The 27,182-nt window shown below is 33.4% G+C and overlaps 1 protein-coding gene across 1 annotated transcript in view; it reads left to right on the top strand.

Annotated features, from left to right (window-relative positions):
* LOC133179074 (protein GPR107-like) overlaps positions 1-23,363 on the top strand; it is a 42,864-nt gene extending 19,501 nt beyond the window's left edge. Inside the window, exons 6-16 of the mRNA XM_061313795.1 lie at positions 1,328-1,599; positions 1,996-2,100; positions 2,859-2,992; positions 5,889-5,964; positions 6,083-6,156; positions 6,907-7,024; positions 8,500-8,630; positions 17,564-17,657; positions 19,237-19,284; positions 22,661-22,824; positions 23,250-23,363. Coding sequence (XP_061169779.1) covers positions 1,328-1,599; positions 1,996-2,100; positions 2,859-2,992; positions 5,889-5,964; positions 6,083-6,156; positions 6,907-7,024; positions 8,500-8,630; positions 17,564-17,657; positions 19,237-19,284; positions 22,661-22,824; positions 23,250-23,349 — 1,316 coding nt within the window. The 3' untranslated portion in view covers positions 23,350-23,363. The remainder of the gene's footprint in view (positions 1-1,327; positions 1,600-1,995; positions 2,101-2,858; positions 2,993-5,888; positions 5,965-6,082; positions 6,157-6,906; positions 7,025-8,499; positions 8,631-17,563; positions 17,658-19,236; positions 19,285-22,660; positions 22,825-23,249) is intronic.
* Positions 23,364-27,182: the final 3,819 nt, after the last annotated feature.

The following is a 27,182-nucleotide window of genomic DNA, read 5'->3' as shown; positions in this document are numbered from 1 at the left end:
CATATAATCGATCTACATTACTACCAAAGTTCATTCCGAAAATCTGTGTACTTCCCAAGATATGGTGAAATCAATTCCAAAATTGACCTACTTTTTTTACTCGACATTAGCTTGGGCCCTGGTTATTCACACATATACAGACAGTGTTTGAACTGCAGTGAATAGCTGCATAGTATTTGCACAGTCTTTCAATATTTTAAAGTTGATTTTTTTACTCCAGATCGTAAGGTTAAGCCAGTAATAATTCCTTTTGTGAAAAAAAATTTAGAAAACGTTTGCTTCAACAACTTCACAGCCATGTTGTTTATTAATGTTAAAAGTACTATGATTGAACGAAATTTTCCAGGAATGTATAATATACCTATTGACATTTTAAAAAGTATACCGATAAAATGTTGGTGGTAACTTACTAGTAAGACCATATTATCAAATCAGATAAAATTTTGTAGAGACTGAGTACTAATAAACAAATACTCATAGAGTTTAGAATAAATTCTGGGAAAAATTTGTCCCATCGTTCCCACTTTACAATTAGTGTAACTATTCAGAGGCCCAAGCTAATGTCAAGTAAAAAAAATAAGGTCAATTTTGTGATATGATTTCAGCATATCTCGGGAAGTATACGGAATTTCGGAAAGAACTTTGGTAGCAACATAGATTATTTACATGTGAATAGTTATGAATAGAAAGTAAAGTTTGAGATCATTTGATTTAAAAGTATTTTTTTTTGGCGAATATGGGTACCCTATTTAAGGAGTTCCATAACTTTATTTTTTTTAACACCTTAATTTTTTAAAGCGATCTAAAGGCCTGTGGACAGACTTAGACAAAAAGTATAAACACTTCTTGTTTTAATTAAAATCCTTGTTACGTGCTAATAGGAGCACATTTATTGTTTGAGGTAATCAGAATATAATAGAGTAATTAATCATAATTGTGTTGTGTCATGTCATTAAATGAGAACATTTAAGACCTGTGGCAATAACAAATAACATTGCATATAGGTAAAGGATGGAACAAAGACACAAAGCTTTTAGAGTCAGCAATTGTCAAAGAATTCTGACTTGGAGGGAATTTAAACTAATTGGTTGGAAACTACAAATACTGCTGCTTATTTTAGGATTTGTTTGAAGTTTTCTATAATTTCATATTAATTTCTATTTGCCTCCTTTTTGATTGCTCAGCAACATTCTATGAATGCAGAAAATTGTTTCTTAAACTTTAAACCTGTATATGTGTATACTGACATTTTAGTACTTAAAATAGTAGCAGAAAAAAGTAATTGTCCTCTTAAGAACTTGGTAGTAGCTTACCATTTTTATTGTAGGAAGACAAACTATAACTAAAGGAAACACAGGTAAAGTTTTCAGTGACACTTCAATGATGCGCAAGCCACCACCGTCAAAATTCACTCCACCACCCCCAAAAGGTGTACAAGTTTCTGTGACAAAGTCTGACCAGAAGAGGAGTCGTCAGCGTAGAGAAGGAGAACCTTCCCCTAAAGTAGTACCACCTCAAACTACCACTCGTAAACCAGATCCCCTGCACCCAGAACCAATTCCTATTCGAGGGAATCTTAAAAATGGACACTCTGTATTTGTGAGTTTTGGACTATATAACTGCTGTCAAAAAGGGGAGGGGTTGTATTTCATATTTAAAACTTATCTTCACAATTTTAGTATTTTCAATCAAATTCTAATTTGAAGATGACCTCATTCCATTTGAGTATTAGAGCAATTATACTTTCTGATACACCTGATAAAATTACTCTCAAAAAGGATTTATTTTTTTTTTAATTCAAGAGAGCAGTTTGAATTTCATTCTGTTTTCATTTGATTTCACATATTGTATATGTACTTATTGTTGTCAATGTGGGATTCATAATTTAATTGGCATCATCTTTACTCTGTTTTGAATAAAGAAGGTAATTTGTAATTTGTCCTCTTGTATGACATCCAAAAGTAAATATTTATTTAGTTATCTCTCTACTTTCAGTTTGGAATCAATGTAAAATCTGACCAAGAGGAAGGACTGTACAATCTCTACTTTCACAATTGCTTTCAGTATGAAAAAGGTGTCCATGCAACTTTTGAAATGCAGGTATTAGCAGTATAATATCCACTCAGTGGTAGATGAGGATTCCAGTATGTTTGTTTTCCTCTGAATAACATGATCTTATTTATTAGTACATTGTAGTATCTTACTAGGATAGGGAGGCATTGAGATATGTATATTATTATCTATAAAATGTTCTGTGCATGTTGGAAACTTGAAAACTTTAGTCCTGATATGTACATATATGAATTGCAGTAAGGCGTACCCATTCTCATTTTTTAGGTAAGAAAACCAGATAAAAATTGATCCACTTATCTGTCTGTGCAGAAAAACATTATTGTACAATGTTGTCCCTAAGAATCAAAATAGCAGGGGACTTAAAAAAGTAGAAGGAGGTTTAGGGTTCCTCCCAACAGGGGTTCACGGAAAATAACCAGGGATTACATTATCATAGGTGGGGAAATTCCTGACCCCCGGGTCTTAGAGACAACCCTGTTTGTATAGTAATTAACCTACATGTACTTATTTGTTGTCAGTTCAGTAAAGTGCTGGCCTGGGCTACCTAGTAATTAACCTTTTTGGTTTTTTATAATCACTTAGTTTAAACTTTTAATTTGGTTAATTCAATTACATTGTCTTTAAAATGTCATAAAATAAAATCTGGCAACAAAATAATTAAACGCTGCATGTAGTTTATATGATCTCAGTGTTCATTACTTGCATGATAGACCCATGAAAAGCAAACTGGGCACTATTAGGGGATAACAATTTTCAAATGCAGCCTTATTTTTTTTTTATCCTAGATTGATATAGAGGAGACGAATGATGGAAACTACTTGTCTGCAGGGGAAATTCCTATCCCTGCCCTCTTCTTTGTCCTGTCTGCCTTGTTTTTCATCGCTGGCATTGTATGGATGGTGATTCTACGTCGTGTTAAGTAAGACCTTCTTATCTATCTTAAAGGACTTCAATCATCATTATTTTAAAAATTGAACATTTGAATGCTTTGGTAGTCACATGGCATGCTGATGTCTTACAAATACATGTATCTATATAAACATACCAAAGGATGGCCACCAAATAATCATTAATTTTAGGACATTGTATGGTTTGTGGGAAAAAGTATAACATAAATAAACTCATTTGGTAACAATTCAAGCTTTTTATTTATTAAAAAAAGCAATAAGAAATGGTACATTTTAGTAAGTGGCAGCTATTTTGATTTTGAAATGAATGTTTGTACATTATAAGACCAAAATGGTAATTTTTAAGGATCTCACAAATAAAACGGAATACACTCTCGATGACAAGAACTACAATCTCTCAAAGTTCTTGATCTCTCAAAGTAAACCTCTGGTCCCATTTTTTTTTCTTTATATAACTAAGCAAATTTAGTCCTGATCTCCTGAACTTCTGATCTCGAAGTTTATCTCTCGAACCAAGACCTGTGTCCCATTACACACATTACAGTAAAACTCGTTTAGTATGAACATGGATATAACAAATTTACGGATATAGCGAAGTTTTTTGCAATCCCCGGTGAAATTCTTAACAATTCCTTGTAAAATATTACGGATATAACGAACTCGAATATAATGAATTTACGGTTATAGCGAACTGATTCTGTGTCCCCTAGAAGTTAAAAATAATGAAATTTATATCTTTTATAGCGAATATTAAAAGAATTTTGTTTTTAAAATACAGGTAACTCTCGATACCTCGAAGTCCATGGGACCAAGGAAAAACTTCGAGAGATCAAGAGTTTGAGTTTTCAAGAGTCCGGAATTTTCCGGGTTGGTTAACAGGTTTTAAAATTAGTCTAATGGATGTAATGATTTTCCTTCATTTCCGAAAATTATCCATGCAGTGCTAACCTTTTACACATGGTTTTTATAAAACAATGATGTTTTTTCGTATTTTAGGTGAATATTTTATTAAACTAAGTAAAGCAAAAAATGAATATCGTCATTTCATGTATATTTATTTATTCTATGTAATACGAACATCATACTACGCATTTTACATAGCATTGACTTTTTGTATATGTTGATACCAAACATGACCTGTAAGTATTTGTCCAGCAATAGTCGTAATATTGAGATTGAGGCTGTTATGCAGAGTTTCCTACTTTTCATTTTTCATCTAACTTCACTGACTCGAAATAAAAATTAGTGTCTCGTTTTGTAATCAATTTCCACTTTTCGCTGTGTCTCTAAATAATCGTAAGACAGTCGATGTTAATTATTTTTATAACAGATAGGCAAAATATAATTATTTATAATCAATTATCACCTTGCAGTATAAGTGTCATCTGAAAAAACATCCCGTTCCTTGAGTACCGTGTCTTCTGCCTGGAGCCATTTAAATGTCCAGGTAAAGGGGTAAATTATGTAACCTTGTGTACACATAGCCACTTCGAGGTATCGAGGGTAAATTTCAATAGAAAATACATAGCGGGACTGCATTTTGACTTCGAGGGATCAAGGGTTTCAAGAGATCAAGAGTTCGAGAAATCAAGAGTAAATTTGCTTAGTTATATAGGGGAAAAATTCGGGACCGGAGACTCACTTCGAGCGATAAAGGACTTCGAGAGATCGAAGTTCAAGCCATCAAGAGTTACCTGTATTGAACTGACATTTACTTTGTAAGTATATATATTTAGAACACTTTTCATCCGAAAAAATTTTTGAACTCCAAGGTAAATTTTATATTTTATACTTCCCTAAATACATTTGGTAGTCATACTTCAAGGAAAAAAATCTATATTGTGAAGTCGCTATGTATACTTTAACGAATTTGTTATACGGATATAAGGAATTACGGATATAGCGAAGTAAATTCTCAGGAACCCAGAACTTCTCTATAACCGAGTTTTACTTTACTCTCTGTCAAAGTTTGCATGCTCATACACACCAATCAAGTGTAAAATTAATGCAGCTTGGGCTTACCTAGATAATAACTAGTTAACACCTGGGGCTAGCGTGGATCTGTTAATTGGGTTCGGGTGTTTACGTAATGACATTACACCTATGAGTCCTCCTGGTGTTGATATAATTAATTGGTTACCAGTAATTGGTCAATTATAAACAAATCGCTTTACAATTTTTTTTGACTTGGCAGCGAGATGATAATTTTGAGAAAATAATTTAGAGACGTGTCAATAATTTTTCATAAATTACCTGGTATGAATTTTTGGTTCTACACAGTGCCAGTATGGCAACCATTGTACAAGAAATCCTATCTCAAGTACTGAACAGTGATACCAAGCAATCTGGTGAAGGACCCAGTCTACCTGGGGGGTAGCCAGATTGGGGATTACAATGCATAATACTAAGTCTGCATTAAAAGGCAAAGGTGTCAAATGGAAATTGAATGTAAAAACAATTGAAATGGGAACAAATAAATATTGAAACTTAAACGAATTCTGTTTATTAGTCAAAATACGATCTTTGCAATTGAAATCAAGTGAATTATCTGTAAAATACGAATGAAAACGTGCAATGACAAATCTAGAGCATTGTCAACATATACTTCCTGTATCTACATGTACATGTATAATAGTAGAACAATGATGATCAGAACAGAAAATTTCAGGTTTCAATTTTTATCTCTTGAACCTCTCGATCTCTTGAACTTTTTTTACGGTCCCTTGAACTTCTTGAGATTGAGAGTCACCTGTATATTGTGCTTGTTAATAAACTGGTATATTCCTTGTTGGTTAGTTTTACTGCCTGTGGCATCTTTTGAGCAAAGGACATATTGCACATTCATTGTGAACAAATCATAATATATGCTTATTCCTGCTGAACTGAGTGGCTGTCATTTATTTGTAGGGATGATGTGTACACGATGCATTATTTAATGTTTGCTGTGGTAATGGTGAAGGCACTCTCAAATCTCTTTAATGCTGTAAGTATATATATGATTCAATGTATTTCTACTGATTGAAATTGAAAAAAATGCACATGGCTGAATGTACGAGCATCACAGTACTAGTCACCGTTTTTTTATTGTTTTTTTTTTGTAGGTCAACATGCACTTTATTGCAGTGGAAGGCATGCACGAGGAAGCTTGGGCTGTATTATACTACATTGTATACCTGTAAGAGCAACTCGGTTTACATTATTTGCCCTTATAAGCACCCAACAATTATAATTAGTGTGGAAAGAAAATCATGGCCTCCAATTACTCCATTACCTTGATTACTTCAGTTTATGAAAATATGACATTAAGGACATATTCAACATACCTTACCTACTGATAATTTTTCAAGATATTCTTAATTTAAGATTATAGTGCCATCAGATGTTCATAGACAAAAAATTAGCATGTATTACCAGGGGTTTTGAAAAGATATCAATTGATGAAAACATATATTCTAGATGTTTTGTTCATCCAAACTTGTTTAAGAAGTGTACAATAGCATATATAAACATTAAAACGTAGCACACAGTTCCTTTAAGTATTGGAACTCTTCAACTCCAGGGAAAAAACAATACCTTAATTTGTTTTCATTTTAACTTGGTACTTACTGTAAATGTTAAAATTTGTGTGAGTAGATAATTTAGATAAAGTATAAGTGAAGAAACATTTTTAGTAGATATTCTACCTGCACACCAGTGCCTTCATATCATTCTACTCAGCATTAACAATACATTATGCTATTTTGGAAGACACCCCCCTCATCCAAACACACATATTGATTGTGCTACTGATTTGGACAATTAACAATTTGTTAATCTACAGTTTTGATTGAAATATGGGTTGTTCATAATTTTATTTGTTCTTATCTTCAGATCTGGAGGTGCCTTATTGTTTGTGACTATTCTATGAGTTTGTTCTTATTTTCAGATCTCGAGGAGCTTTATTGTTTGTCACTATTTTACTGATTGGTACAGGATGGACTTTTGTAAAACATGTCTTTTCAGACAAAGAAAAGAAACTGTTTCTGATTGTTATCCCTTTACAGGTAGGAATAAATACAGTTTTAGATTACCTGAGTCAATTAAGGCTGTAATGAGCTTTACTGCTAAAAATTTTACTATGTGTCAGATTTCCCTGTATTTGGTGGGTAAAACTTTTTTGTCGTTATCATTTATTTAAAGGAAAAAAAGATCAATTTTTAAATTTTTCTCTCTTAAAATATGTCCCACATTAAGTCATTTTAAAATATAAGTAATCTTTAGGTAAAGGAAAACAAGAATTGTAAATTTTATTATCCCTACCCCCTTAAGATTGATAAGATTGAAATATGGGACCAATGGTCCAACATTGATGCATAATTTAGCTATATAGGATGATTTCCTGTGATTTGTTTTACTATACTGTATCAGTTACACCCTAACCACTAACTTACTACATCTGTAACATCAATGTCTTTGATCTAGATTCTAGACAACATTGCCTACATTATTAGTCACTACAAAGTATCAGTTACACCTTAACCACTAACTAACTACATCTGTAACATCAATGTCTTTGATCTAGATTCTGGACAACATTGCCTACATTATTATTCATGGACAACATTGCCTACATTATTATTCATCGCACAGTATTAGTTACGCCTTAACCACTAACTTACTACATCTGTAACATCAATGTCTTTGATTTAGATTCTAGACAACATTGCCTACATTATTATTCACTACAAAGTATCAGTTACACCTTAACCACTAACTAACTACATCTGTAACATCAATGTCTTTGATCTAGATTCTAGACAACATTGCCTACATTATTATTCACTACAAAGTATCAGTTACACCTTAACCACTAACTAACTACATCTGTAACATCAATGTCTTTGATCTAGATTCCAGACAACATTGCCTACATTATTATTCATGGACAACATTGCCTACATTATTATTCACTACAAAGTATCAGTTACGCCTTAACCACTAACTAACTACATCTGTAACATCAATGTCTTTGATCTAGATTCTGGACAACATTGCCTACATTATTATTCACTACAAAGTATCAGTTACACCTTAACCACTAACTAACTACATCTGTAACATCAATGTCTTTGATCTAGATTCTAGACAACATTGCCTACATTATTATTCACTACACAGTATCAGTTACGCCTTAACCACTAACTAACTACATCAGTAACATCAATGTCTTTGATCTAGATTCTAGACAACATTGCCTACATTATTATTCACTACAAAGTATCAGTTACACCTTAACCACTAACTAACTACATCTGTAACATCAATGTCTTTGATCTAGATTCTAGACAACATTGCCTACATTATTATTCACTACACAGCATCAGTTACGCCTTAACCACTATCTAACTACATCTGTAACATCAATGTCTTTGATCTAGATTCTGGACAACATTGCCTTCATTATTATTCACTACACAGTATCAGCTACGCCCTAACCACTAACTATAGTACATCTGTAACATCAATGTCTTTGATCTAGATTCTGGACAACATTGCCTACATTATTATTGAGGAAAGTGAGGAGGGCCAGTCTGAGTATGCTATATGGCAAGAGATCTTTATTTTGGTGGATCTACTCTGTTGTGGAGCCATTCTCTTCCCTGTTGTATGGTAAGTATCTATTTAAAAAAAAAATTGTGATCTATAAATCTTCATTGACTTTTCTTCACCCTAGGACCAAAAACCTTTGGCTAGCCAAGATGATCAGAAAAGTCCTTTAGCTTTGGCAATGAAATTTACAGTAATAACTTCTTGTGACTTAAGGAAGGCCCCTATTGGTTTTGAGTTCAAAAGGTCAAGGTCAGAAAATTATATACTACATAAAATGGTTTGTAGATGATAAATTACGTGTGAGTCTGTCCATCTAGCTGTCCGTCTGTAAACAATTTTTCAACATGCTATTCCTCCTACAATTTTGGTCTGATATCAATATAACTTTGCAAATAAATACACTACACAAAGATACATAATTCTGTTCATCGGTTATTGATTTCGATGAATGGTGTTGCTATGGTTACTAAAAATAGATATTTCTCCGAAATACTTTCAAAACACTACTCCTACTCCTCTTTTAAGTCTGATGTCAATATAACTTGGCACAAAAGTAGATTATACTGAAATACACAATTCTATATATCAGTTTTTGATTTCAGAGAATAGTGTTGCCATGGTTACTAAAAATAGAAATTTCTGTGAAATACTTTCAGAATGCTAGTCCTCCTACAGTTTTAGTCTGATTTCAATAATAACTTGGCACACCAGAAGACTACACTAAGATACAAAAATCTGTGTATCAGCAATTGATTTCAATGAATGTTGTTGCCATGGTTACTTAAAATACAAATTTCTGTGAAATACTTTCATAATGCTTAAAGGTTGAAGTTTTTGGAACAGGTCAGTTCCCAGGTAACTATAAGCCCTAACTAGACCAAACTTGCATGGATGATGCATCTAGGGATGGGCACTACCACACTTGCTTGGGATGCTGGATCTGACCTAGATTTTGCAGATGAGTGACAAGGTTAAAGTTTTTGGAACAGGTCCATTTCCAGGTAAATATAAGCCCTACCTGGACTAAACTTGCTTCAATGATGCATCTAGGGTTGGACACTACCACACTTGCTTGGGATGCTGGATCTGACCTAAATTTTCCAGATGAGTGACTAGGTTAAAGTTTTTGGAGCAGGTCTGTTCCCAGCTAAATATAAGCCCTACCTTGACCAAACTTGCATGGATGATGCATCCAGGGATGCACACTACCACTCTTGCTTTGGATGCTGGATCTGACCTAGATTTCCCACATGAGTGAGCAGGTTTAGATTTTGGAGCAAGTCCATTCCCAAGTAACTATAAGCCCTACCTGGACCAAACTTTCATGGATGATGCATCTAGGGATGTACACTAACCAACCTGCTCAGATGCTGGATGAGACCTAGATTTTCCACGAGTGAATTTTAGCCATATTTTAACCAAATTAGTATCTATGGATGATGTATCTAGGGATGGATACTTCCAGATTTGCTTTGGATTCTGAGTTTGACCTACACTCTCCAAATGAGTGACCAGGGTAATATTTTTGGAGTAGCTATATAATAATATGTTGACGGTGCGACCGTTCGGCTGAGTGCAGATACCTATATTCAGTTTTAATTTAGATTGGGCCTCTTCAAACTGCATGTGACATTTTGTACGTCTAGACTCTGACGTCACATGACGTCGCTTGTAAGTTACATTACCAAAACGAAGTCTGAACAGTGCTAATTTTAATGAAGAAAGTTTATCTACTATTTATTTGCTATTTATCCTTCAAATCAAGGTGAGTTTATATTTTTTTTGGAGCTTCTTGTTAGCGCTAGAACGTTGTTTGTGGCGAGGTGCAATTCGCAAAGCATTATGGGACCACAGCTATGTTACTGCGGAAAAAAATTCATTTGGATCAATGTGCACAGTCCGAATTTTCTCTTCTTCCAGGCGTTGCTTTAAGAGCTCGCAGTGACGAGCGGTGTTTTGTGCCGTTTGCTGCACTCACTATTATGACCTGTTATGATTAAACTTGCATAGATGGTGCATCTAAGGATGAAAACTTCCAGACTTGCTTTGGATGTCGGAACTGGCTAAAATTTTCTTGATTAGTAAACAGGTTAAAAGTTTTTTGAGCAGGTCTATTTCCAAGTAACTATAAGTCCTACTTAAACCAAACTTGCATGGATATCGATCTTATTAATAAGATGTACACTAACTAGAAAAAAAAATATGATGTGAAATTTGCCTTACTTATAGATAACATACGTCGAGGTGAGCTTCGTAATCTTTGATTACCTATGTTTTATTTATTGCTGTTGCAAAGTTTCAAGTCCAAGTGCTACTTTTTTTGTCCTTTGCTATAAGTACAAACCAGTAGAGCTACAATCTCGTCAGAGACTTCTGGATGTAACTCCCTAAATAATACACTTTAAGTATACGTTAACTCGTCAGTCCAATAGACGAGAGAAAAGTGTTGTTAGACTATAAACCTGCTGTCTAGTCTGTGTGTGGTAGTTGTGCAGCTGGCTGGATTTAATTATCAAACCTACATTATCATTTGACATTTCTTGTCTATGTATAGTATTCATACTTTAGAATTTCTATTTTTCTCTCTCTTTCTCTTTTTGGTTATTAGATAAAAAATTGAAAGACTGTATCCTTTGAATATCTCTTTCAGAATAATTAAATACAGAGTTGCAAACAAAAATGACCTTATTCTAATTATGATTAATGAATTAACTTGTTTTTTTTGTTTTTTTGTACTTTTCATGGCCAGCATCTCATTGGTTATTGGACTAACATGGTGTACTTTTGGAAGTTACTATTGTAAATGTCATCATGTTACCATTTTATATATACCATAACTAAATATTTGATTAATACTTAATGTATTGTCTAGACAGTTGAGTTGCATTAAATCATTACTATACCCCATAAATAATTTTAAAAAAAAGTTTATGAGCTGTCTAGACAGTTTTAATTTTCCCTGTGTATTATGAAAACCAAAGCAGATTGTCATTTAAATGTACTGTAATTTCATATGTAATTAATATTGTCTAGACAGTTGAGTTGCGTTAAATCATTTCGATTTAAAAACCAAAGCAGACTACAAAATAGAATTTATATATAGAAACGATTCAAATGGATTTAGTAGAAATTATGCCCCCTTCCCCATCTCTTTCCCAAAGGTTATAAAGACAGTTGATATCCCTACATGATTTTGATATCTATATATCTTTCATCTTGAGCTAGAATACAATAATTTACAGACTATACGTTGATACTTTAAATAGGTGGAAAGGCTCATTTTTAGCCTTAATTTTTACAAAATCCTTAGATAGGGCGAATTCGGAAGATTGGGCCAAGCCTTGTTTACTGATTTTCTATGTAAGAAACTATGTATCTTACACAGAAACTTTATGGTATTCCCTGTGAAATTATCACATTGAGATTGTAATGTCACATTTGTATGTGTTTAACATTTAATTATGCCCCCCCCCCCCTCTTCGAAGATGCTCTGCTGTTGGTTGTCGGTGGGTCTTGTACACTAGATTATCTGTTGACTTTGTTTGATTTACCATCTGATTAATGGATATTTCAAATGATTTTGTATTCTAGGCAGTTAATCTGTTGATTCTGACATCCTACCCATCATTTTGTGGCTCCCCCTAAACCCCTGAATGAAATTTAAAGGAACTTTCACAGAATCTCATTTAAATACTGCTACGTAAGAACTGCACTTTGCCATTGGGAGTTGGGGTATCATTTTGTGAGCTCAGTGCGTGTACCTGTAGTTTAATTCCGTTAAGTGTTTGGCCATCTCTACTATTGAGTCCTGTCCAATTTCACACAATCAAACTCTTCAAAATTATCAGTCTCACCTTTTACTGTCAAGTAATCTTGAAAAATCTTTGAGGGACCTTTGTTTGCTTGTAATGTTTTGTTACAGTTTAATTATGTATCATAAACATAGGTTTGGATAACATATTGTTATTGCTAGACCTGTTATTTTGTCTGATCATTTTCTTGGAGATGATTTGAACAATTTTGATAAAACTTGTATGAAATGATGATCAGCAAATACAGATGTGCAACTCTAGATGTGCATTGCCATGGAAACAAATAAAAAGTGGACAATTTTGTCCATGAATGTTCTCGCAGATGGCTTGGACAATCTTTATGAAACTTCACAGAATTGATGATCTCCAACTCTAGTTGTGCCATTTACATTTAAAATTTTAAAAATGGAAACCATTGCCATGGAAGTGGTTGGACAACTTTTTTTACATAACAAACGAGTTAACTAAGAGTTAGTTTTTTCTTTTGCGAAGTAGAAAATTTGCTGTCATGTGATCATTGTGTATTGACACCATTCAGGATGACATGCAATATTGCTTGCATTAGCATCTGACATTCTAGTTTAAATGTTTTTTTTTCCATTCTTGTTTGAGCAATTCTGACATTATCATCACTTTTGATGCAGATGCAACGTATCTGACTCACTTCTGAAAAGGGCTGCTACTCTAATTTCAAAAAGAAAACATTATAGAAAGTGGCTCTAATATCAGTATATCATACATTTTGTAATTCTTACATTACATTTAGTAATTCATAAAAATATAGCCAGCAGTCATGTGTCATGTAAACCAATGAAAGTGTGACATTTGAATCTGAGGAAAAATAAATATTGATTGACAGACAGACAGACTAGGTGATTTAAGTCACAGTACCCACCCTCCTCACAACTTAATTGTAGAATTATAAGTTCCTTCTCAACAGGTTACATGATATTTTATGATAGGAAAAAAAAACTTCAAGTGCTTGAATACTATTACAGTACACCGTTTCTTCATTGGAATGAGATGAATAAATGGTAGCTAGGGTTCTTAAATAAAAAAAAATACACCAATATTTAGCAAGACTTTTATATCTCATCCTCATAATGTCAAGGTTTTGTGATTTCGGAACTCCACAAAGTTTGTGTGGAGTTCCGAAATCACAAAACCTTGACATTGTGAGGATGTTTATATCTCTGCTTGGTACTTTTAGCCAGTTGCTAGAATTATAGATAAGTACAGTACAGGAAACAGTCTTTTCCTGTCACTTTATTATATAAACATATGCACTATTAGATATAAAAAATGAGAAAAACATCTGTAGTAATTATCAAGTTCTCTGTCACTTTTTTGACATGTACTTTAATTAATGAAAATACCAGAGAGTCTCAAATTCCATAAAATATAAGCTTACACATAAAACACATCTTATGTATGACAAACAATTAAGAATTAAATTATGAAACATTTTCTTATCTTGGTAAATACCAAATACGTAACTAGAAGCTAATGTCAGAACAAGATTTTTAACACCTGCACTCCAATGTTTGAATTTAAATAGATCTGTTTCATAGAAAATTTTTTTTAGACCCACTGCTGGACCAATGAAAAATTCCATAAACAGTTGAACTTTGGTATCTTAAACACCCATATCTCAATTCTCAAATAACCATGGATATGTCAAAGTGATTTAGAACTTAGAAGTCCCAACCATTCTTTAAGCATTTTACCCTGGATATCTCAAATCTTTGGATATCTTGGAAGTTTTTTCTTGGTCCCACTGAGTTTGAGATAATGAGGTTTGGTTGTATATTTTTAGATTCAGGTTATATAAAACTTTTCCTTGCCCTAAATAAATAAAGTACAAAATAAGTGCTTCAAAAAACTTACATGATTAGTGTCCTGTTCACACGGAGAGTTTAATTCGCAGTTAATTAATGTGAAGTAAAATGATGCGAATTAAACTAATGGGAATTAAATTGCATTCACACGACAGCTAATGTGAAGTAAACTAATGCGAATTATAATTTTATTTCTACAACAAGGCTAGTCAGTGAGGCTATTATGAAGTCATTTACAAATCGTCATATTGTGCAGAGCAGATATACATTTGACATATTGTCATAGTGTTTGTACACATTTTAGTGATTAACATAATTTTCCTCTGTTTTCCACGCAAAATAGCACAAGTACCTATATTTGACCATCAACATGTGGCCTGTGACTTAATTCTGCTGTTACACTTGCATCAAAATTTAATTCGAATTAGCTTCACTAAGCGTTCACACGGAGCTAATGCAAAGTAATTTAATGCGCAGTAAACTAATTCGAATTAAACTAATTCGCATTAAATTCTCTGTGTGAACGCGGATCAAATTTAATTCGCAGTTACTTACGTTTAATTCAAATTAAACTCTCAGTGTGAACAGGGCATAGTACAGTGTAGTGCATGACTACATCCAGGGTTCTAATTGGCGACTAATTTCTCTATAAGTTGCCAAATTGGCGACCATTTTAAATTGACTTGGCGATCATCAAATTCCAGTACTCTAAATGTTTTCAACAATGTTTTTTTTTTTTGAAGAGGCGAAAAGAAATTTGAAAGTGGAAGGGGGGATTCAATTAAGTATAAATATTTTAAAAAAGGGTCTTTTTACAATTCAACCTTGAACATTTCCTAGTTACTGTGTCTCCTACATTACCATTCTGACTGGGGAACAAATATATCTTGTCCCTCCACTTTCAAAAGTGGAAGGGGCCCTCCTTTCCTGTCACTACCCCCATGGGTCCCTATATTTTTTTATATATTGACTAATATCAGCTTTTAAAGTTGGCAACTAGGTACAATTTGTCTGGCAACTAAGAATTCTCATTGACATTTAAATTTTTCTGATTAGGAGCCAGCTTTTGCCTAAATTTTTGAGGTCACTTAGAGGCCTTACATCTAGTAATTAAAAGATGCAACATATATTTCATCAACTTGCTTTGGGCCTCAACCATTGACCCTGGAAAAATAGAAACCTAATACCAATGGAAAAACTAATTAAAATTTTAATATATTGTCAAATTTTTATCCAAAAATTCTCCAAATTTGTGTGATAAATGTATATTTATTGCTTTAGAAATTTTCAAAATCTATCAATTCTTCACTTCTTTACATGGACGCCGTCACAGTAGCTCTCAGTTGAAGAGTGCTTGCTCCATGATCGGAAGGTCATGTGTTCGAATCGCCGCCGTGACTGACCTTAGTCAATAAAATATAGGTAGCAACTGTTCCTTCGCCAAGTGCTCGGCACTTTGAAGTGAAAGTTGCGGGTACTTCAGATGAGACCTTAAAAACCGAGGCCCCATGTCATGGTAGGTGTTGGCATGATAAAGAACCCTCACTGGCCCTGAGTGCCAAGTAAAGGTCTAAATTTTAAGCCCTTCACAGGTAAATGGTGATGTCTCTGTATGAGTGAAAAATTCTCGAACGGGATGTAAAACAAAATACAATCAATCTTTACATAGATTTGTTTAAAGTATGCTTAAAACACAGATGCTAAAATGTCATCATAACAAGGTTTCACTCTAGGTAACTATAGTATGTAAAAGGTTTAATGCAGCATGAGCCAAGTATAAGGTTTGCATTAATAATACATGTAATAGTAAAAGGTTTAATTGAGCTTTTAAGATCAAAGAGTATTCGGCATCCATCTGTCCAGTAGTCTGTCTGTCACCTGTAAACATTTCACAGTTTTTAGTTCTTCTCCAGAACCATTGCAGATGCTTGAAATATTTAGCACACTCCTTGTCTAGGCATGCCATATGGTGGGATTCATTTTTGTACGAATCTGATGTCAACTTTCTGTTTATCCGTGTGTCTGTCCATACCAAATTTTTGTCCCAGTTTTCTCAACAACTATTCATTGCTGATGCTTGAATTTTAGCACACTCTTTGTCTAGGCATGCAATATGGTGGAATTCATTTTTACGAATCCAATGTTAACTTCCTGTTTATCCATGCATCTGTCCGTACCAAATTTTTCTCAGCAACTACTCAAGGCAGATGCTTGAAATTTTAGCACACTCTTTGTTTAGGCATGTCATATGGTGGGATTCATGAGAGTGTATATTCATATCAGCGCGGGGGTATTACTAGTCAGCATTAGCTCACAGACTTTTTTTTCTTGGGTCTCTTCATATCATGGAAACAACAGAAATGAAACCCCCACAAAAATAATTTATTTCACAGTACATGTATGAATTTCTTTTAAGATTAGAAATATAAGCTTTGTTATTTTTTGGTACATTTTAAAGAAGAAAAAATACAAATGATGAAATCTTGATGAAGTTATTTTTATTATTTTTATTTTACTCTGTATTACCGTATAAGCAGAATTTTTAGCAAGGATTCAATTTTGGCATTATTAGCGATTGTTTTGAGATCGCTGAAATTGAATATTGCTAACAATTTATTCCATAATGGTTATTATAGATATCTTTATGGACATTTTAAAATCACTAAAATTATTTCTCGCTAAAATTATATACCAATTTTTTGGCATTCTTCATTTTTGACGTGCAAGTACTGCTAATATAAAGATCAGTCACCATCAATTAGACATCTGTGAAGTGTGTTATATTTCATGATCTTTTCATATGACACTCTCTATTGCATGTGTATAATTATTAAGTGAAAGTTTTGTGTGTTGACAAAAATCACATGCTTTTTGTCTGTCAGTCCCTCCATCTATCTGGGAGATGTCACACTACATCAAAAATTTACCTGCAGTTGACACACATTCCCTGTTTTGAAATGTTAAACTCTTTATTGAAACTAGGTCACTAATGGCAGGTAACAAATTTAGATACAGTGTACTTCTTATGTTAAAAACATATTGTGTGTAGTAAAAGATATGACAATGTATTACAATAAAACAGATAAACTGTATCTTGACGTCTAATAAGTTGACCATCCGGGATATCCCCCTTCACCCTTTTTTTAAAAACAAGTTGTGCCCCCTCCAAGATTTTAGCTCAAAACAGAGACAGTTTTCATCAATTGCCATTTAATATATTTAAAGTGTCATGAGAATGGAGAATATGGGGGTACATGTATACTAACAGTTCTTCCTGAAGAATTTATGCATGGCATGCTCAACAAACAAAATGGTTCTCATGAAGACTGAAATCTTTTGACAGGTCAATGAGACATTTACGACAGTCCACAAGAACAGATGGAAAAGCTGCACTTAGTTTACAAAAACTAGCCCTCTTCAGGCATTTCTATATCATGGTAAGTTATACTTCAATTAGTCTGTAACCAGTCTTCATAATATGGTGAGTTTTCCTGAAATCAGTTAAAAAAGACCAGTAACCCTCATTAAAAAGAGCAAAAGATGAAATTCAGCAGCATGCAATTAGTGATAGAATTTTGTATTGCTTTTGGAAAATTTCCAAAATAAACTCAAAGTGGTTGAAGATGCCAGAAATATATATAATGGATATATGCCGAATACAGTTCTGTATGAAAAAATAATAGACAGTTTGAGGCTTGTCAAATGCATTAACTTAGTAATGTCATGGAAAGTGATGGGCACATCATTGCTAGAGAACTTATGAAAGCAGATTTACGTGGTTAAAAAAATTGAAAACTCTATAATGAAATATCTTATACTGCTTGAACAATTATTAGCAAACTAGGTGTCAAGTGGTATGGAGACTTTAATAAATGGCTAAGTAGGTAAGGAAAAAACAGAATGTGTATGTAAAATGTAGAGGGAGAATGTTTTAGAAACTGTCATGATGTATTTGACATGAGTTAAATTTCTTAATATGATAAAAGACCAACATTTTTTATGTAATTTTTTTATGTAATTTTTGAATGACACTAGTATTTTACACTCTTAGAGAAGACCACAAATTCCAGAAATATTGAGTAATTTGTATATTAAAGGGTCGTTATATACACATTGAAGATACAATTTATATTTACGCCTATTCAAACACCAATGCCAATTAAAAGGAAAATAAGTGAATTTTACACTGACCTAAAAAGGCGCGACTATTTTTGATTTGACTAATTAATATCTGCCCCCCAAATAAAGCTTTGTTGGAGAAATCTATAATTATGTTCCAATCTGATTAAAATCACGTAAGCGACATATCGTTAAAAAAGGAGCATCAAGGATCAGATTTTAATCAGATTGAATTATGTTCTAAACGAGTGGGGTATCTGCAGACTTGAAAGCATTACATTTTTTCATCAGCCATGATGTCATATGTTAGATATGACATTAAAAAGATGACGTAAATTTAAAAAATTTGATAGTTTTGAGAGAAAAAAGTGTATTTTACATTGATATTTTGATTAAAAGTCATTGAGCGCAGGTCTGCCCCAGCTTGATCTTTTGATATAATGTGTAGAATCAAATATGTAAATACTGTTCTTGGGCATGCTTGCGCTCAGTAAAATCTATAATCAAAATTGAACAAATTTTGTCCTTTTTCTTGAAAATAACAGAAAATTCATATAGTTTGTGACGTCAAAGAAACAAGCATTGACGATACATTCACACTATGATAATTTTTGTCAGTTAAGATTTTTCATACAATATATACAATTGTGTACATTTCTATATTCTTTCAAAATTTGGCTTTTATGGGGGCAAAAATATGCTTTCACCATATAAAGTTCTTTAACCCTCTTTACAGTATAAATGTTAATGTGTATGTGTTTAATTAAATAAAGTGAAGTACACTGTAAAATACATGTATATAAATTGACCTGTCTTTGAAATGAGATTGTATTAATTGTTTCATGAAATATATGTATAATAATGGACTTAAATGATGTTTTGATCTGTCTCTTTCAGATTGTGTGTTATATCTACTTTACAAGATTTATAGTTTACCTAGTAAAGGTATGTAAAACACTCGTATAAAATTTTTTCACATAGATATTAAAATTATTTAGGATTATTTAAGATGAGTAAAGTTGAATTTTAACCAAGTGAAATATATTTGTACTGGTATTTTAAAAGTACATTGTAGTTTCGATTTAGCTTCCCTGAGCCAAAGACTCAAGTAAGCTTTTCTGATCAGAATTTGTCCATGATTGTCATTGATGAGGATGACGATATGACTCGTAAGTGACAATGAAATGAGGAAATGAAGAATGAATATTTACAACAAAAAATACTATAAGTACAAGATAATTCAAATAATCACACATGATTACACATCCTAGCAAATTAATTGTAATGTTTAACATGTACTAGAAAAATAATAGCCTCTGTAGATTCAATATCATATATGTAAAATTGTCAACAAAAAATGTAAACAAAGAGGCATTGATAACTCTTGATTAACACAGATCTAGCCTGGTTCCCTGGCTCATCCTTGCCAAGTTGGGAGAGCCAGGTGGATTACAATCAATGCTGTCCCTTGATTGGTCTGAACAATTTGTGCTAAATTGTGGATTTTTGAGCCGTTGCTGTTAACCACAGAAATAAATATTGACGTCACAATGATACATAGCATTGATGGCGTAGAAAAATACTATGTCACAATGATACATAGCATTGATGGCGTAGAGGAATATGATGACACAATGATACATAGCATCGATGGCGTAGAAAAATACGTCACAGTGAATTTCTACATGGGAAGCGCAGCTAAATACAATGCCACAATGGTCAGATTCAGGGCAGATTCACCCTTAATCCATTGTATTCCACCTGGCCCTAGTGTTTCAGAGTATAGGAAGCATAACAGGGACAGGGAACCAGGCTAACACAGATCGTGATAGGAAAACATGATGTAAATGGAGTTATCTCTTGTACATAATAAATGTGCACATATCCAGTGATATCACCTATATGTCAATAATGTACATAACTTCCTAACATACTAATTGCATTATAAATAATAAACTTTGGTATTAGTGCACAAGTACTTTAAACAATAACTTTAAATTGAGATTAATAAATATGCAAAATTTACTGATATACAAATGCACAGTGTATACAGTTAAATGATAAACAATATAACACTCACCAATTTAGAAATTTCCTCCAGTGACACAAATAAATCAGTACAAAGTCATAGACTAGGAAATCTAGAAAAGTTACAGGATAGGTACACGACACCTGTCGCATCCTGCCATAATATCACGGGCTCTACACATAAAAAATATTGTGCCCCAAAAATGATGACATCACCTCACAACTACAGTGGCAAGTCTAATTACCGAAACAGCCAATTTCAACCAAACTTAGCACAGAATGTCCTTGGATGAAGGGTATTCAAATTTGTTTAAATGAAGGGTCACACCCTCTTCCAAGGGGAGATAATTAAGACATGGTGAAAATTTGATGGGGTCTTTAAAAAACTCTTCTTCACAAGAACCACTGTGTCAGAAAAGATGAAACTTTTGTGAAAGCTTCCTGACTTACGGGGCTAGTGTGGGGTCACAGTGGGTGACCAAAGTTTTACATAGAAATTTATAGGGAAAAAAGTTTAAACATCTTCTTCTCAAGAACAGCAAAGCCATGATAGGTCATATTTATGTGGAAGCATTTTCAGGTAATGTAGATTAAAGTTTGTTCAATTCATGACTCCCAGGACAAAGCCATGATAAGTCATATTTATGCAGAAGCATTCTTAGGTAGTGTAGATTAAAGTTTGTTCAATTCATGACTCTCGGGAGTAGGGAGAAGCCAGGATGAGGAATCAAATTTTTACATAGGAATATGTAGGAAAAAAAACTTTTAAAATTTTTTTTTTCAAGAACAACAAAGCAATGATTAGTCATATTGATAAAGAAACATCCTCAGGTAGTGTTTATTCAAGTTTGTTGAATCATGACCCCTGGAAAAAGGGAGGGGCCACAATGGGTAATAAAAGTTTCACATTTGGAATATATTCAGGAAAAATCTTTAAAAATCTACTTCTCAAGAACAACAAAGCCCTGATTAGTCTTATCAATATGGAAGCATCTTCAGGAAGTGTAGATTCAAGTTGGTTCAAATCAGGATCCTCAGGGGTAGGGTGGGACCACAGTGATGGAACAATGGTTACATACTGAGAGGAATATATGGGACAAAATCTTTAAAAAAATCTTTCCAGAAATAGCAAAGCCATGATTAGTCATATTGATATGAAAGCATCGTCAGGTAGTGTAGATTCAAATTTGTCATGGCCCTGGGAAGGGAGGGGCCACAATGATGGATCAATTGTTACAAAGGAATATATAGGGGAAAAAATCTTTCCAGGAATAGCAAAGCAATGATTAGTCATATTTATATGGAAGCATCAACAGGTAGTGTAGATTCAGGTTGGTTCAAATCATGACCCCAGGGGGTAGGAAGGGCCACAATAGGAGATCTAAGTTTTACATAAGAATTTATAGGAAAAATCTTCAAAAATTTTCTTCTCAAGAACAGCGAAGCCATAGTTAGTCATATTGAAATGGAAGCATCTTTAGGTAGTGTAGAATCAAGTTTGTTCAAATCAAGGCCCCTGGGGATAGGGACTGGGCCACAATTGGTGATCAAGGTTTTACAAAGGAATATTAGTATAGGGAAAAATCTGATGAACAGATGATGAAGAAAACAAATCCAAAAGTGACTCTGGTGAGTGTTGCAGGTTAAGCCAAAGGCTTGCCACAACTTGTCACAAAGCATCTTTGGGTGAAGGGGATTCAGATTTGTTCTAAAGAAGGGCACACACACCCTCTTTTCAAGGGGGGGGGATAATTTAAAAAAAAGTTAAAAATTGGTATTTTCTCAAGGACCACTGGCCCAGAAAGGACAAAACTTATAAGAACCTGTGCCCCAAGGATATATTTTAAAGGTCCATTAATTATCAAAATGGGTATAATTGGAAAAAGGGAAGACATACATTTTAAAAAAGAAAAAAAAATATATCTGTGATTGATATGGTTAAGGGAAATGTTGAAATATTTATTGATCTATTATACCATAATTCAAAAGAAAATTACAGTTTGGAGCTTTTAATTCTCTGGGCTGGCTAATATAAAGTAATGATGATGTATAAATTGTAAAATTTATTCATGGATTTCATATTATATTTCATATTCTGGGAATTTCATGAATTTCCTTAAATGACTAGGATTTACACATACCGGTAATGACTGATTCACTTAGTGATTGTTTGAAATCCTTGGTTATACTTATAAGCTCCTGTAACTCATATATACTTGTGAACAATAGTAGACCAGATTTTTATCATTTCGTCCAAACAAAAGTAATTACTGATCATTCTGTCTATATCCAGATAACTGTGCCCTTCCAATACGAGTGGCTAGATGAACTCTTTAAGGAACTTGCCACATTAGTGTTCTTCATCATCACTGGATACAAATTCCAGCCTGCTCCAGATAATCCATACCTCCAGGTGCCTACAGAGGAGGAAGATGAAGAGGTAGAGATGGATGAGGTGTAAGTAATGACCTTGTACAGCTTTGTTTGACCTTGAATGATAAAAATTATTAAAATATGCAATTGTCCTGGAATGCTGGTCTTGTTTTCGTAAGTTTTTGTTAACCCAGATTGTTTGGTACAATAATGTAGTGAGCCATTAGAGAGTCAACATGTAAACTTAATTATATGCCAAACAAACTGAACAAGATATAAAACAGCTTTAGTTTCCTAGGAAGACAAGTTCTGTATTTTTGGCTGGAAGCTGATTTGGTCTTTGGTGTTTTATGCATTGAACAGTATATGCTAAACTTTTAAAAAGATAATAAGTATTAATTGCCCATCTGCTATGACTTATGGGTTTAATAATTGTAATAATCCACTGCTTATTCATGGTATGACATCCACTTGATAAAACTCATTTTTTTTTTAATTTTATATTTCAGAATTACCAAATCAGGTGCCATGGAAACAATCACTCATGTCAACAAGGGGTCATCTAGTGGAGGCCTGAAACAAAGGGAAAGCAGTCATGAGTATGATTGAAAAATACTGAGGAATTAGCAAATCTAGCTGTCCAATCCTGGAAAAAAAACTCCTGGATTTTCATTGACAATTTTGTGGTGGAAGTTTTTTGTGCAATTTTTTAAATGACAAGTATTGGTTATTGTTTGTAAATGTGTATAAAAATTGATTTCTTTCATCATCAGGTTATGATTTTTGTGACATCACATGATTTTTTTTCCTTCAAATTTTCCTTTTTCTTTAGTTTTGCATTTCTATCAGGTGTGTTGTTTGAAAACTATTTAAAAATGAAAGTCATCAATCATCTATGCTGATATCAGATATTGTCAGGTGTTGTAAGCAGATGTATGTTTATGAGCAGTAGAAGTGTGAGAGAGTGTATAAGGAAAATGTTTCTGTAGAAGGGAGATTATGAGGTGTATATCTTTTATTTCATCCTCTGTGATATTTTTATGTGTTAATCATGAATCTTACTGTAAAGTACATGGGTATAAAAAAAATTGTTCACAATCATTTTAGCTCACTTGAGCTGAAAGCTCAAGTGAGCTTTCCTGATCACCTGTTGTCTGACCATCTGTCTGTAAACTTTTACATTTTCATCTTAAGAACCACTGAGCCAATCCTAACAAAAGTTAGTACAAAGCATCCTGGGTGAAGGGAAATTTAAATCCTTTAAATGAAGGGTCAAGCCCCTTGCATATATAAGGGGAGATGATCAAGAATAGACAAAAATAGGGTGAGGTAATTAAAAAATCTTCTTCTCAAGAACCAAGGGCCAGAAAAACTGAAATTTATGTGGAAGCATCCTGGGGTAGTGTAAATTCTAAATTGATTCAAATCATGGCCCCCAGGGGTAGGGTGGGGCCACAATAAGGAATCCAAATTTTACAGCGAAATATATAGGAAAAATCTTTAAAAATCTTCTTCTCAAGAACCTCTGGGCCAGAAAAGCTGAAACTCATGTCAGGGATCAACATTAACGGTTGTCCGATTGCCCGGGACAAATAAATTCTCAGTTCGGGAAAGTGAAACTTACGGCATACTTGTCCGATCAGGCAAGTAAATTTTTCTCATAGAAATGTACATATTTATTTAGTTTACATTAAGTTATAAATAAAACAATAAATCAACACTTGATTCCCGCCAGGTACCTGACTGACATTGTTTTTGCATTCAGAATTCCTCAGTAGCATTTCTTGATTATACATGTACCTTTCATTTAAAAATCGGGTTCGTTATTCTGTTTTCTTTCTCTACAACTGTCTCTACAACTTTGTTAACTTCTTATTAGGAAATCAGATTATTTATTCACTCACAGAATATAAGTACAGTGTAACACAATTTATCGTGATCAAGATAAAAATGTATGTTAAATAGCAACTATATTCTTTTAGCGCTGCTTCAAGGTTATCTCTGAGGATTATGATTCACAAAAGGATCCTACCAAAAATAATTTTTAAAAAATATGAATTTTATTAAAAGGAAATGGAGGGTTATTGCTACATGGCAGTGTGTGTTAACAGGTCAAATTTACCAGGACAGTGGTATAACGTCACACCGATTTTTTTTTTCAGGTAGCTCAATTTGCCAAATTGACAGTAGTGTATGTGGTCACATTTTTTTCTTATCATAACATTTACAGTAATAAATTATTTTCTTCTTAAGTTCTTTCCTTATTTTGGGCAACCAAGTTTTGCATTCGGACAAGTCAAAGTTTTAGATCACTTGCCCGAAGGGCAAGTCAATCTGAAAGTTAATGTCTATCCCTGCATGTGGAAGCTTCTTGGGGGTAGTGTAGATTCTAAATTGTTCCAATCATGGCCCCTGAGGGTAGGGTGGGGCCACAATAGAAATCCAAGTTTAACATTATAATATGTAGCAAAAATCTTTAAAAATCTTCTTCTCAAAAAACATTGGGCCAGAAAAGCTGAAACTTGTGTGGAAGCTTCCTGATCCTAAACTGTTCAAATTATAACCCCCAGGGGTAGGGTGGGGCTACAGAAAGTATTACAAGAGGGGAAATCTGGTGAAGAACAGCAAGGCCAAAGTTAATCAGGTGAGCCTTGAGGCCCATGGGTCTCTTGTTATTTATTATTAACTATGTAAATATCAACATCATTCTTTTGTGCCCAATGAATTACATACTTCTCTGACTTGGGAAAACTCAGTACTGTATTATTAAATGCTATATTTACAATGGTTTCTGTAAACCCAATAAGATTGCTATCAATATTTTACTGTTTAGTACCCAAAGTTTTATGGACTCTGAAAAAATTCCTATTATTTGTTCAGTGTGTGGGTTATCATGGACTCTGTAAAATATGATGGCCTGGAATCTTAGTCTCAAGCCAAAGAATTCCAATATACATTCACTGCTTGTACTTTGTATTGGTATACTGTATGTCTTAATATATTGTGCATAGAAAATGTTGAAATGGTATTAAAAGATTTCAAATTGCAACATTTTTCTTGTGTTAAGATCAGTGTTTCAAACATGGAAAAACCCGGTAAGATAAGTCAGTCTTAAAATGGCAGATTCTTGTATTGCTAAGTTCAAAGTTATATAATAGTATCACAAAAGCAAGAAATTGAAGAGAAATGTTTTTATCAATCTTAATCAGGAGAATTCTTTGCTCAGAGGAGTTTGTATTAAAGTAAGCAGTTTACCTTCAAACCAATGTCATGAAATTCATGACCCCGAGATCAAGGGCTCAAGCCCCAGGATTGGGATAATTTCCTTGTGGAGAAAATTTTATATCTTTTTTTTTTACTCATGGACATATAGCAGATCATCTATAAAAAAAAATGTTGGCATGATTATATTAAATAAAAGCACAGGAGTTCGCATACCTATCAATTTTACCGAAGTTTTCAGTAAATATAAAAAATACGTAATACCTATAATAATGTTATTATAGGTATTACGTATTTTTTATATTTACTGAAAACTTCGGTAAAATTGATAGGTATGCGAACTCCTGTGAATAAAAGATTGTAGTCAGCATTCCAAAAGAACTGGCCCATAGGAGAGAACAATTTCCCTGAAAAGGTCACATTTCAAAATAAATGTTTATTTGTATTTCTTACTGTATATATGTCTGAATTTTTTTAATTTCCATTTTGAACCTAAATTTTTCATGCCATTTTTAGCTTTTCTGAGCCAAAGGCTCAAAGAGCTAATGTTATGGCCATTTGTACATAATGTTGTGAGTCAAATTTTGGAATTTGGGCCACATCTCAAGAACCTCTTAGCCAATTTCTGTCAAATTTGTCGCAGAGTATCCTTGGCCAAAGGGCTCTCATTTATACTAGAACTGGGGATGTGACCCTTGAACAAGGGGAGATAATTAGGGAAATAAAAACAAAAGTAGTGGTTGCTAAAAAATCTCAAGAACCACTGGGCAGATTATCACCAAACTTACACATAAGGATGAGGATATGTTGTAGATTAAAGAATTATTCAAAGCATCACCCTGGGGCAAAGGACGTGTTGTCAAGGTAACTTCAAAGTTGACCAAAAATGATGTACTATAAGGACTAGGATCATCAAATCTTGTTAGTTTATGCATCTTAGGACGCCGTATCATTTTAACTCAAAAGTAGGTCATGGTGAATTACTTTTTTTGAATTTTGCATGTATTCATTCCCAATTTGATTTTGATGCATATCTTGGACACTTTGAAGCCTATGATCATCAAAACATGTCAGTCTATTCATCTGGGGGCCTTGAAGTGTGTCAACCAAAACGTAGGTTAACATGATCTACTTATTAAATTTTGTGGCTAATCATTTTCAAAACATTGTTGGTCATTATTTCAGATACTGAGAGGTTTAGAATCATCAAACCTTATAAG

This window comes from Saccostrea echinata, unplaced genomic scaffold, assembly GCF_033153115.1.
Source record: "Saccostrea echinata isolate AGI-Se365-2 ecotype Australia unplaced genomic scaffold, CSIRO_AGI_Sech_v1 ptg000004l, whole genome shotgun sequence".
Taxonomy (NCBI): domain Eukaryota; kingdom Metazoa; phylum Mollusca; class Bivalvia; order Ostreida; family Ostreidae; genus Saccostrea; species Saccostrea echinata.
This window is presented reverse-complemented; position numbering and strand designations above follow the sequence as displayed.